At 51.1% G+C, this 12,701-nt stretch overlaps 1 protein-coding gene across 1 annotated transcript in view; it reads left to right on the top strand.

The window, feature by feature from the left end:
- ERGIC1 (endoplasmic reticulum-golgi intermediate compartment 1) overlaps positions 1-12,701 on the top strand; it is a 103,998-nt gene that overhangs the window by 62,104 nt on the left and 29,193 nt on the right. Inside the window, exons 4-5 of the mRNA XM_082726099.1 lie at positions 5,163-5,257; positions 9,014-9,138. Coding sequence (XP_082582225.1) covers positions 5,163-5,257; positions 9,014-9,138 — 220 coding nt within the window. The remainder of the gene's footprint in view (positions 1-5,162; positions 5,258-9,013; positions 9,139-12,701) is intronic.

Genomic DNA, 12,701 nt, shown 5'->3' with positions numbered 1-12,701 from the left:
TTTTGCTCTTCTTTCTTCCTCTTTTCCCTCCCTTCCCTCCTGGTTTTCTTTCCTTCTTTTGAGAGGTGTAGGTAACTTAGGAACAGCAAAGCGTACAGATCTTAAAGGTGAGATCTTGATGACTGTGTGCCTGGGCTCACACTAGTGTCACCAACATCCCATCAAGACACCTATCCACCAGCTGGAAGCTTCCCTTGTGCCTGTTGTGCCCGAGTTTTCGCAGCCGAGAGACCACCAAGGAGCCAAGCACCGATGCAATCACACGAGGGTTTATTCAGCAAGCTTAAGCTTGGGCCCAAGTATACCTGACACAGCGGAGTAGGGACTTGGACCCCGAGCCAGACTACAGTCAGAGTTTTTAAAGGCAGAGTAGGGGTGAACTCGGTGGTGGATGAGGACAAAGGGGGTTATGGATGAAGTAAGTCTCTAAGGAATTTTGAAAGCGAGGTCTCCAGGACCTTGAGGGGCTAGCTGTTGTCTGGGGAAAAGGTTACTCATTACCAATAATAAAAATCTTGTGAGACCCTTTAGATGTATATCAGTGGGTCATATGCTTGGGAATGATCGCTGACACTATCTTGGAGGTTTAGAGATAAAGTTTCACATTTCTCCTATCAAGTGTCCTTGTTAGTGAGATTTTAGGTTAGAGAAATTTAACTTTATTTAGGGCTTGAGGAACTGAGCTATTTGCCTCTGGAAATTGTGCTATTGTTAAGATAGCTGCTTTGTTGTAAACCTCTAGGACATTGGTAAACTGAGGGAGACTCCTGTCTTGCAGGATTGTGATCTCTGCAAGTTAACTATTTGCTTTCCCCCCAGGGCAGCCTGAGGTGGCTGAGGAATGTCACACATACTACTGAGGGGAGGAATGTCACACATACTACTGAGCGGGTGGAGAGGGGGTGCAAGGTGCCAGCCTCTGCTTTGCCAAGATGGCTATACTTATGTCAGGGCTAGACTCGAGGTCTAGCTGTACCCACAGACTTGTTCTTCTTGGCCTCCACAGTGCCCCCTCCCAGTCAGCATCTCCTACCAGCACCACCACACTACGGTGACTTTTATTACCGGAGATTAATTTTGCCTGTCTTCAGACTTCATAGAAAGCTTTCCCAGTTTTACAGTTAAGGAAACGAGGCTCAGAGGGGTGAAGCATCTTGTCCCAGGTTCCCCAGCTTCTTAGAGGCGGAGCCAGGAGGTGAGCCCAGATCTGTCTGCCTCCTGGCTCTGTCTTCTCATCACCCTTGCTAGCAACAGGAGAAATCAGGCCCATGGGTTCCCAAGACAGCAGTAAATCTACAAAAGTTGATACCCCTCCAGGTAACCTGACTTCTGGCTGTCCATTCACCTTTTTTTAAAATCAGTTCAGCCTGTGGGGTGTCTGGGTGGTTCCATTGGTTAAGCACCCGGCTGTTGATTTTGGTTCAGGTCATGATCTCTGGGTCGTGGGATCAAGCCCTGTGTCAGGCTCCACGCTCAGTGGAGTCTGCTTGAGATTCTGTCTCTCTCTGCCCCTGTCCCTCCCCCCACTTAAATAGATAGATAGATAGATAGATAGATTAAAAATTAATATTAATCCATTCAGTCCCAGCCCCAGCCATTAAAGTTAGCTAGCCTTGGCAGGCATCAGCAGGTGACAGGCTCTGGGCAAGCTTGTAGCGCTGCCTGGGTGTAGCAGGAAGCCAACAACCCTAGAACATCTGCCTCTCATTCAGAAGGTGGCAGTCTGGGCGTCATTGGGTAGGCAGCGCAGATGATGGAAGTGCATTTATGTTGCAGCCCCTGAGGGCCTTTGAGGAAGGCATCTGGGAACCAGCAGGCAGGCTCTCCGTCTCTTCACAGGCACCTTAGCCCCTTTATTCTAGATGGCACTAGGAAGCCTGGGCTCTGTGAGCTGGGAAAGGCCCCCTGGGGCCTCGAGGGTGAGCTCACCTTGGTGCCACACCTGGGATTCACCTCTCGGCACTGAGGTCACCTCCAGAGGATTGCCAGGGGTGACATCATTCCACAATCCCTTAGTGATGTGCTGAGGCCCCGCCTCACAGGTGGGAAAGGTGAGTGGCTTCAAGGAAAACTTTTGCTTGTTTGGGAAGGGAAGCCAGGGTCTCCTGTTGGTGGTGAGGGTCTGTTAATCACCCAGCAGTCTCATCACTCAGTAGCCCTTTGGAGTTGCAAATCAAGGTTGTGGTAGAAATAGGGCCCTGAAGGCTGAGGAGAATTGGGCTGTGGAGATAGCCATTCCTCCTCCTGCCATACCTCGGGTGCTCCTGCTTGCTTCTCTCCCACTAGCTCATTTGTACTTTTTGTTCCCTGATAGGGGCCAACTCTATCAGCCTGCCAAGCAAGAGGGCCAGCCCCACCCCCACCCCCAGCCTTTTTTGCCCTTGACCTTAGCAGTTGAGAGCCAGAGCAGGGGAGATAGCATAGGCCCCTGGAAAGCCTGGGGCTCAGGCAGAAAGCAGACCCAGGTTGGGATTTTAGCTCTGCCATTTCCTGCTGTGTGACCTTGGAGATGGGACTCACCCTCTCTGAGCTTGTTTCCTGGTTCTAAAATGTGGATCAGGACATTTCACGGGAACAGGTGGGATAACATGAATACACATAGGCCCAGCTGGGACTTTCCTGGTTTAATGGGCTGGAGCCCCAGCGATCTGTCACTCTTTTGTCTTGAGGAACATCCTTGTGACTCCCACAAGGAAACAAGCCCAGGATGACTCTTTGAGCTTACTGTTTTTCTTTTCTTTTTTTTTTTTTTTTTTTTTTAAGGTATTTATTTATTTATTATTTAAAAAAAAATTTTTTTAAAGGTTTTATTTATTTATTTGACAGATCACAAATAGGCAGAGAGGCAGGCAGAGAGAGAGGAGGAAGCAGGCTCCCCGCTGAGCAGAGAACCCAATGCGGGGCTCGATCCCAGGATTATGACCTGAGCTGAAGGCAGAGGCTTTAACCCACTGAGCCACCCAGGCGCCCCAAGATTTTTATTTATTTATTTGAAGAGAGGCAGTGAGAGAGGGACTATAAGCAGGGGGAGTGGGAGAGGGAGAAGTAGGCTTTCTGCTGAGCAGGCAGCCCAATGCGGGGCCTCAATCCCAGGGCTCTGGGATCAAGACCTATGCCAAAAGCCGATGCTTAACGACTGAGCCCTGTAGGCGCCCTGAGCCTACTCTTTCTTAATTGAGTATCAGCTACATCAATTAGGTGCTAGCAGCATAAAGACAGGGTCTGAGTAAAAACAAAACACCCTTGCCATAGTCAACTCATTCTTTCCCAGAGATGCAGCTTTTACAAGGCTTTCTGGGAGTCGAATTGCTTAGAGCTGCAAGTGTTTATATTCTACTACCTGTGGACGGGCACCTGGTTCATGTTCACAATAGCCACAGTCCCACTTCCAGCTGCCTGTGCAGCTGTTCACGAGGCCAAGCCTTCAGTTTCAGTTCCCTCTCCCCACGGGGAGTGGTCTGGGAATCAGAAGTGGGCTTCGGACAGAGCCATCCAGCATCCACTCAGCAGCTCCTCAGGGATGTCTCCAAGACACTTCAAGTTTAGCACAGCCACGTGGAACTCAGTACCTTTCAAGCCCGCTGCTCTTCCAGGGGCTCCCAGTGCGACAGATGGTTCCAGAAAGAACGCGGCAGTCTGCCCGTCTGCTTGTGCCTCTGTTGAGCCACCCTCAAGCCACTCCCAAGCCCCACGCGGTAGCGAGTCCTGTCTGCTCCAGCATGCTGCATTTTCCATCCCTCCCTCCTGCCTAACCCCCCACCCCCGACCCAGTCCAGGCTGCCATCTCTCCCCTTCTCTCCTGCACCGTGGCATCAGCCTCCCGTGTGGTCTGCCCAGTGGCCCCTCTGGTCAGTCTTCCTTGCAGCGGCCAGAGAGACGGGCCACACTCCCCAGAGGTCAGTGGCCCTGTTCGTCCCTCCCATGGCTTCCCACAGCTTTCAGAAGGGCAATAATCCTTAGGAAGTTGGTGGAAGGTATTTATTTAGGGTCCCAGTGGGGTCTGTAAGCTGAGGAAGGCAGAGGTCGCATGGGACTGGTTACCCACTGTCTCTAATGCCTGACAGCTGGTAGGCACTCCAAAAGTACTTGTTGAATAAATTTGTGTTGCTGACAGATCCCAGTGTGGTTCCCTTGTCCTGGGTAGCCACGTGACATGGCTGTCCCTGCAGCCCCGTGCCCCTAAACTGGGCCTCTCATCACAAAGACACCATGTCCCTATCCCTGAGACTTGTGAATGTGTCACCTTATGTGGCCAAAGGAATTTTATACATGGCATTCTGTTGAGCATCTTGGGCTAGGGAGGCAACCCTAGGTTTTTTGGTGGGCCACGTGAAATGACAGAGTTGCTGTAGGAGAGAGTTAGGAGGTCAGACAGGAGTGAAGATGCTGTGTGGTTCTGCTACACCGCTCTGCTGTGGAGAAGGGCTGGGAGCCTTGGCAGCCTCTAGAAGCTGAGAAAGGCAAGGTGAAGGATTCTGGAACCTCCAGAAAGAGTGCAGCACCATACCCATGTTACACTTCTGACTTATAGGAGGGCAAGAGAATAAGTGTGTGTTGTTTTAAAGCCACCAATGTGAAAATTTGGTACAGCAGCCACAGAACATTAGTTAGTCATGTCTCAGACCCCATGCTCACCCTAGAGCTTTATGAGCACTGGACGCTGAGCGTGACCACCCAGGGAATTCCCCTTCCCCAGCTGAGTGGGTGGGGGCTCAAGAGAGTAGGGAATAAGGTACCATGTGCCCGGAGGTACTGGGCCCTGATGCCTAGTAAAACTTCCATTTCTCAAGCGTTCAGACACCCCATTAATTGTGAGTGGTGGTGTCCCATTGAACAGATGGGTTCACGGAGGTCACGTTACCTGCCAAGTTCCTATAGAAAGTGGCAGAGCCAGGATTAGAACTTGAATGTGTCTGACTCTGAAAGCTGTGCCTTTACCATTCCCCCATCCCCCCCCTTTAAGTGGTAAGGCCAGCATCTGGAGAGGGCCCTCCAGATGGGAGGCCCGATCCCCTGTGCCTGATCAGGCACACGCTTCCCCGAGATGGGGGTTCTAGTTAATTGCGCAGTGGTCACTAAGGGAAGTGGCCCCTGGCTTGCCCCTGCAACTGGGATGGTGCCCCACCTCAACAAAGGCTTCTGTACTTGTCTCCTTTATTTAGCGTGAATGAGCTCTACGTTGATGACCCGGACAAGGACAGTGGGGGCAAAATTGATGTCAGCCTGAACATCAGCCTACCCAATTTGCACTGCGAATGTGAGTATTCCCGACAGCCCTCTGCTCGTGCAAGACCCCTCCGTCAGGCAGAGCCGGGTATGCAGAAATGACAAGATGACCAGGACGGGTCAGCAAACAGGGCGAGCTACAAATAGCAGGTAGCATAAGATTCTCCTCACTCTTTTCTAGAGAGGAGAATAATCAACTCTGCGTGCATTTGGAGGTTTTTCTGAAATACGAAGTCCATGAAATTGCTAATGGGGATTACTCCTGGAGAGTAGCCCTGTTGATGTGCTGATGGGGGCTGTCTCTCGCCTCAGGGTCCCAAGAGTCAGAACCTGAGATTTTCTAGGAGGAACGGAGGAATGGGAAGGGTGTGGGGGATGTGAGAGGACAAGCAGAGATGTGTGTTCACGGGAGGGCTAATCACAACCTGATTTCATGGGGAGCCATGGCATATGCCACAGTTTGTCCTACCCAGTAGCGGTTGGGGGGGGCGGGCTGTTATTACCCGTATCCCTGGCTAGAGTCTGCAGGGTGATGTGTGGGGGAGGTGTGGGTGGTGTCACATAACCTCTTGAGCATCTTGGGGCAAGGAGACCTACCACCAACCAAGATCAGTCACCTGGAGAAGGATGCAGGTCTGAGTTGTTAGCAGCTGTTGGGAAGCTTGGTTTTTCACTTCATGCTCTGTTTGATTTGTTTTAACAGAGACCATGAATTACTAGGTACAGAACAAAACTCATTGGAGATCGGTTTGGAGTCAGAATCTGGCTCTTTTGCCCACTAAGACTGTGTGACCCTGGTGACGGTGTAACTTCTCTGAGCCTGTTTCCTCTTCTGTAAAAATGGGTGTAGTAGTAGTAGTCTCTTGCCTGGGGTTTCTGGGAGGGTCTGATGAGCTGGTTTCTAAACTTACCAAGTGGACTGGGGTTCTTTGCCCCAGCCTGGCCCGTAACCCGATGCGGGCCCTTCTCTTCCCGCCCACTCCCTTCCTCCTGAAGGACAGAACATCGGGTGTGTCTGCGGGCAGAGATAGGGAGAGATTCAGTTCTGTTATTGCTTCTGGTGAGAATTACGTCATAGTTTTGAAGCCACGGTGGGCCCCGAGCCAGGGAACCTGTTGAAATTGGTCAGTTTTATTTTTATTTTTTTCTCTTTCTCTTAGAAAAATAATTCCTCTGGCAGCTTCTCATTCAGGAGTTGGTCCGGTCTCTGGGACAAGGAAATTCTTAGTCAGGCCAGAGGACTGGGATGAGCAGAGCAGGGGAGGGAAGGGATGTGGTTCCAGGCTCCAGCCCAGTGACGGGCCGTGGCCCACAAGGGGCCAGGCAACCTCAAGCTTCAGGCTGCGTTCGCCCACCACGCCCACCGCTCTTCAGGGCCATAAGCTGAACCCAGGAGGCTCCTGCTCGAGCCCGTACCCTGGCTTCTCTTTAAAAGTAGAACCTAACATTTTCATTAGAGAAAAAAAATGCACGCTCATCATGGTACCTTTGGAAAATCTGGAGCAGCAGAGAGAAGAAATCCGTAATTCTTCCCCCAATGGCACGTCACTTGACATTAGACGCCATTCCATCCTGGCCTTCCTTTCTCTGCGTTTCTAAACACGGCTGAGATCACGCTGCCTGTGCAATTTCATATCCTGCTTTAAGAAGTAATATTTTATTATGAACTACTACAGGAGTATATTTTCGACTTTAAAAAAATCATGTTCAAAATAAAAAATGTATAAAGAAAAAAGTAAAAGAAATACGTATTCCCTGGGGTGCCATCTACCCCAGAGGAAGCTTCTGCTAATAGTTGGAACTCCTTTCCCACCCCTCTGTGTGTGTGTGTGTGTGTGTGTGTGTGTGTGTGTGTCTGCAAACCTGTATCATGTTTAGGTGGGGATGTTTTTTGGTTTTGGGGTTTTTTTGGTTCTTTTTTCTTTTTACTTAACTGGGACTCAACTACACGGGACCTTTCTGGGGTTTCTTGTTTTTTTCTGCTAATATCTTGGAGCTGTTCTTATATTACTCATAATATTAGTAAGATGATAACCACAGCTGCCATTTATTTTGCTCCTACTCCAGTCCAGGCTCTGTCCTGAAGTCTTTGGCTGTGCTAGTACATCAGTATGAGAGGTGCTTTAGCCGAGTGGCCAAAGGGTGTGGCCTCTGGATTGAAACTCTGTTTCTTAGCTGTGGGATCTCAGGCAAATTACTTAGCCTGGCTGTGCTTTAGTGTCCCTTGTAGAGAATGGGTCTGATAATATCTCCCCGACAGGTATGCTTCGATGGTACATTCTTATAAAAAAAGCATTTACAAGGGTGTCTAGCACATAGTAAGTGCCTTTTTAATTTTTTTAATCCTAGGGTAGAGGAGGAAGCTGAGACACAGGAAGGTTAGGCGACTTGCTTGAGGTCCCAGAGCTGGGAAGGGGCAGAGCCAGGAACCACAGAAAATGGCAACCCCAGAGCCGAAGTTCTTAGTCACTGGCCTGCTCTGAGCTGCCTCGCCCCACGTGTAGATACCCGGTCCGTGTACCTGCTGCCCAGCATTCCAGAAGGGGTTCTTCCGTCGACCACTTGTTGACAGCAGCTGAGCTGCCTCCAGTGGTCAAAATTTCAAATAAAGTTGCCCAGAGCAGCCTTTGCACACACGTCCTGGACATGTGTGCATCTGGAGTACGGGCTTCTAAAGGTGGAGCTGCTGAGTCAAACAGGGACCTGTTTCCATTTCTTTTAAATCAAACATTACGGAGTCAGCATTTCCCACGTACTACAGGCCCATGAGCGTCATTTTTAGTGACTACATCACATTTCCTTCTATGGATGGGCCCTCACTCTCTTCCCCATCTCCACTGAGGAATACAGTCGTTCCCATTTTTCCCTTTTAGGCTTGGCTCACATAAAATTGCTTCCAGCTGCTCTTCCTCTGGATTGCAGCCTCCTTTCAAGTGCTTCTTCCAGGGAATTTTCTGCGTTTTCGTGGTTTACAAACCCATGCCACGTAGACCATCTCAGGGAATGCAGTTGGCGTGGGCCTGCCCGTTTTACAGATTGGGAAGCTGAGTCACACTGGAGGCAAGGACCAGAACTGCTGGGCCCCAGGTTTCCCATTCGGTGTACTGAAGAACCCGGAAAAGCGCCCGAGCTCCAGGAGGGCAGGGCCTTCGAGAATAGACACTGGGTAAAAGGAGGTGTTGAGTGAATGGATGATGAGTGAAGCCAATGAATGACTGCCGGGACCTGTTTGCCCAACGAATCCAGAGACTGAAACCCATTAGGTGCCACCATTCGTCATTCGATTTGCGTAATTCTCCAAGGAGGGTCATTATCACCCCCATTTTCCAGAGAAACAGGCATCAGGGTTATGTGCCTTGGCCAGGGTTGCATAGCGGGTAAAAGGCAGGTGTGGATTCAGACAGCCTTTGAACCTCTACCCTCTGCTTCTCTCTGTAGCCTTGCATTTAGCAGAGTAGTCACCCCTGCAGCCCGTGGTCCTCCATCCCCTGCCCCATTAGCTGCTCCCTCCCCCAGCTCTTCCCCCCTTCCTCTGCAGCCTCAGGCAGTTTCAGGGATGGATCCTTGGGTGCTTGTTTCCTTTTAGTCCAGCTATCACCCTTCTCCTCCTCTTCTGTCAGCAGCCTTCCTCTCTGCAGCTCTGGGTCCCAGACTGTGAACGCCTAGATGGCTTGGGGCCCCCCATGTCCAAGGAGTAGATGGGGGATGGGCATCCAGGGAGGAGAGGGCTGGCCCCACCCCCACTGCTATGGGTATTTGTGACTCTCTCCTCCCCTTCCCCCTGCAGTGGTCGGGCTGGACATACAAGATGAGATGGGCAGGCATGAGGTGGGGCACATTGACAACTCCATGAAGATCCCGCTGAACAACGGGGCCGGCTGCCGCTTTGAGGGGCAGTTCAGCATCAACAAGGTATGGAGATCCTGCATGGGCCCCTTTGACCTGCTCCCTGTCCCTTCGGTCCCCTTCCTCCCAGAAACCAGATGGTAGAGATGTGCACTCCCTTGCCCTCCCCACCGTCCCGTTCCCCAGGCAGAGCCTAACAAGTGTCAGGGTCCCAGGCATTTCCTGCTGAGAATCTGGGTGGGGGTTCCAGCTTTCCCGAGGCATGGAGCCCCTGGCCGCTGGTTCAGGAAGAGGCTACTCTTCTTCCTAACAGGGAAGGCAGTACATGGTGAGAAGGACATGGTGAGTGTGTGTCCCAGCACTTCCCCTCTTGGCCAACCAGTATCCTCCAAGTCACCGCACCCACCTTTTTCTTTTAAAGATTTTATTTATTTATTTGACACAGAGAGAGCAGGCAAGAGAGAAACAGAGAGCAAGCACAAGCAGGGGGAAACAGCAGGCAGGGGAGAAGCAGGCTCCCCGCTGAGCAAGGAGCCTGATGTGGGACTCCATCCCAGGACCCTGGGATTACAACCTGAGCCGAAGCCTGATGCTTAACCAGCTGAACCACCCAGGCGCCCCTCACTGCGCCCATCTTAGCCATCTTTAGAGAGAGGATGTGATGATGGTAATAATAGAATCCTACCACCTGGTTCACAAAGTTTGTATGAGGATGAAATGAGCTATTACACATTGATTCAAAAAACATTTATGGGACATCTTCTGTGTTCTAGGGTAGGCTTTCAGCTCTGGGGCTGCCCAGAATGGGTAGAATGGACTGGAATTCCTGCGCTGGTGGAGCGAGACAGACAATATACAAACGTAGAAGCATTTCAGTGGGTGGGTGGTAGGTGCTGTGATGAGGAAGGAAGCAGGGGAGCGGGGAAAGTGGCGTGGTTTGAAAGTACCTGGTAGGCCCCAAAGGACCACTCAGGCATTACTGTTGTTTTATTGCTAGAACCAGGAACTTGAGATCCTGAGTCAAGGATGTGAGCAAGTGTCTGTGGGCTTTCCGGGGAAGCCCAGCGGGAACTGGCAGAGGTTGTCCCACACACGCTGCTCCCTTTCCAGCTCCTCTTACGTATTATCACAGGGGGGCCTCTCAATAACCCTGTGAGGTAGCTTCATGTTACAGATGAGGAAACTGAGACAGGACCCAGAGAGGCTGAGTGTCTTGCCCAAGATCACACAGCTCCGTCCCATGTTCCATAGTTCCCCTTCCCAGTCCCATCCAGACTGAGCCACTGGCCGCTCCTGGCTTCTGCTTGCCCTCTTGTAGCCTCTGTCGGAATAGCTTGTCTCTGGTCCCTGATATCTGAATCAGATGTTGCGAACTCCCTGGCCATATCCAGCCCAAAGACAAGCTATGTTTGTCCTCTCCAGCGTTCAGACACGTCAGAGCCAGTATCTAAAGATTGGGAGTCCAGACTTCTGCCTTTTCAAAGTTGGAGGCTCTAGCCACACTGGGCCTACATCCCATTGGCAACTTCCATCTGGATCCAAGGGGCAGCTGCCCCTTTAGACAGGGCAGGTGCCCTCCCTTCCCACAGCTCCTGCCCGGTGGCTACAAAGCTGGGCTGGGCTGGAACACTGGTGTTACTGGCACTGTCTCTCCCCACAGTCTCAGGGCCTCTCCTCTCCGCGTGGCCTCCGTGTGTGTTCTTTCTGGCAGAGTGGCCTTTTTCCACGAGAACTCAGGGCTCCCTGTAGTGTGAAAGCAGAGAAGGTTACTTATGCCACATTTTAGGGGTTAAATGAAGTCACAGGGTCCACGCTGTGCTCCCTGACTTGGATTTTATGGTGATGGTGAGGGGAAGCCATGGGAGAGTTGTAAGCAGGAAAGCAATGTGTTCAGATTTATGGCTTAGAACTATGCTATCCAATATGGTAGCCGTTAGCTGGGTGGGCTATTTAAATTTAAATTCATTAAAATTAAATAAAGTGAAAAATTCTGTCTATCGGTCTCACTAGTCCCATTTCAAGGACTTTATTAAGAGAGACTAGTGGTTACCGTATTAGTGCTATATACTATCTTTATCATCAGAGAAAGCTCTGTTGGACAGCGAAACTTCGGAAAGCTCACCCTGACAGCTGTGGGGGGAGCACAGTGAAGGGGGCCAAGAGCAGAGGTCACGGTCCATGGTTGTGCAGTGGAGTTGGAGAGAAGTGGTGTGATTAGGGACGTGGAGTTAACAAGAGTTACTGATCAGTTGGATGTGGGTGGTGAGGGCAAGAGTGGAATCAGAACCACTTCTTAGTTTTTGTCTGGACAACCAGGAGGTCCCATTTTCTAGATACAGAGTCTTGGGCACGCATGGATTCTATGGGTGGTAGGGCTGGGAAGCGGTTGTTCAGTTTCACATAAATTTATTTGGGATCGGAGGTGTGGTTCAGGAGATTGCTCTGAGCTGGAATGTGAATGTGGGAGTCATCAGTGAAGAGAAGATGTTTGCAAAGGGTCCATGGCCCTGAAGAATAAGCACCTGAGGTCTTTTTTTTTTTTTTTTTAAGATTTTATTTATTTTGAGAAAGAGAGGCAGAGCAAGAAAGCCCACACAAGGGGAGTAAGAGAGGGAGAGGGAGAAGGCTCCCCCCTGAGCAGAGCACCCTCATGCGGAGCTCGATCCCAGGACCCTGGGATCATGACCTGAGCTGAAGGCCGCCGTTTAACAACCAAGCCACCCAGGCGCCCCAGAAACCCAACGTCTTGAGGCCAGTGTGGTTTGAGGACTGATGTCTGGTACACTCCAGTGTTGAGGAGCAGGGAGATGAAGGGATGCTCTGGTGGGGAGAGAGAGAGGAACCCCACTGAGATAGGGGCAAAGGGAAGGCCTGTCTGAAAGGTGACAGTTGAAGATGGGCAGATGTACACACAGCTCCCAATTGTGGGGGCCTCCCCTTGGGGGTATGATCACCTGGCTAAAATAAATATTTGTGCCCCCAGCAATGAGCAAAGAAGGGACCCTTTCGGCCCCCAGCCTGGGGTGGACACAAGAGAAGCAGGACCACCACCCAGGAGCTAGCCCAGCACCATACCCTCCTCTGCTTGGCAGTCGTGCCCATGGCTGCTGTCAACCTCAGACAGGCTGTGGTGGGGCCCCCGGCTGGCTCTGGGTGAAGTGGGGCTTGCTTTTTGTGGTCAGACAGACCCGGGGTCGAGAGCCCTGGCTACAGGGCTCACAGATTGAATGACGCTGGGCAATTGAGCCTCTTTGAGCCTCAGTGTCCTCCTCTGTAAAATGGGGATACTAGTACTGGCCTCACAGGTTGTAAGACACGAGCAAATTAAAATACAAAGCACTTAACAGCTTAGAAACAGAGACACCCGTCGGTGCCCCTTCCCTGGTCTGACTTGTCTTCCGTCAGCGGGAGCATCCATGATTTCACCAGCTAGTGCCCACTGTCACCTGGGTACAAGTGTGCTCATAAAAATGTGCATGGATGTTCTTCAAGAAATGGCTCTTCTCTGGTCAGGGTGGGCCGGGGATTCTAGAAAAGTGCCATGCCAGCCCTTGCCTTATGGCTGTTCCCTATTGGGTTCCTACCTGGCACTTTCCCAGATTAGCCTATTTAGTCCTTGTAACAGCTCT

Source organism: Mustela nivalis (genome assembly GCF_964662115.1).
Source record: "Mustela nivalis genome assembly, chromosome: 3".
NCBI classification, from domain to species: Eukaryota; Metazoa; Chordata; class Mammalia; order Carnivora; family Mustelidae; genus Mustela; species Mustela nivalis.
The sequence above is the reverse complement of the archived record's forward strand: the minus strand, read 5'-3'. Positions and strand labels throughout refer to the sequence as shown.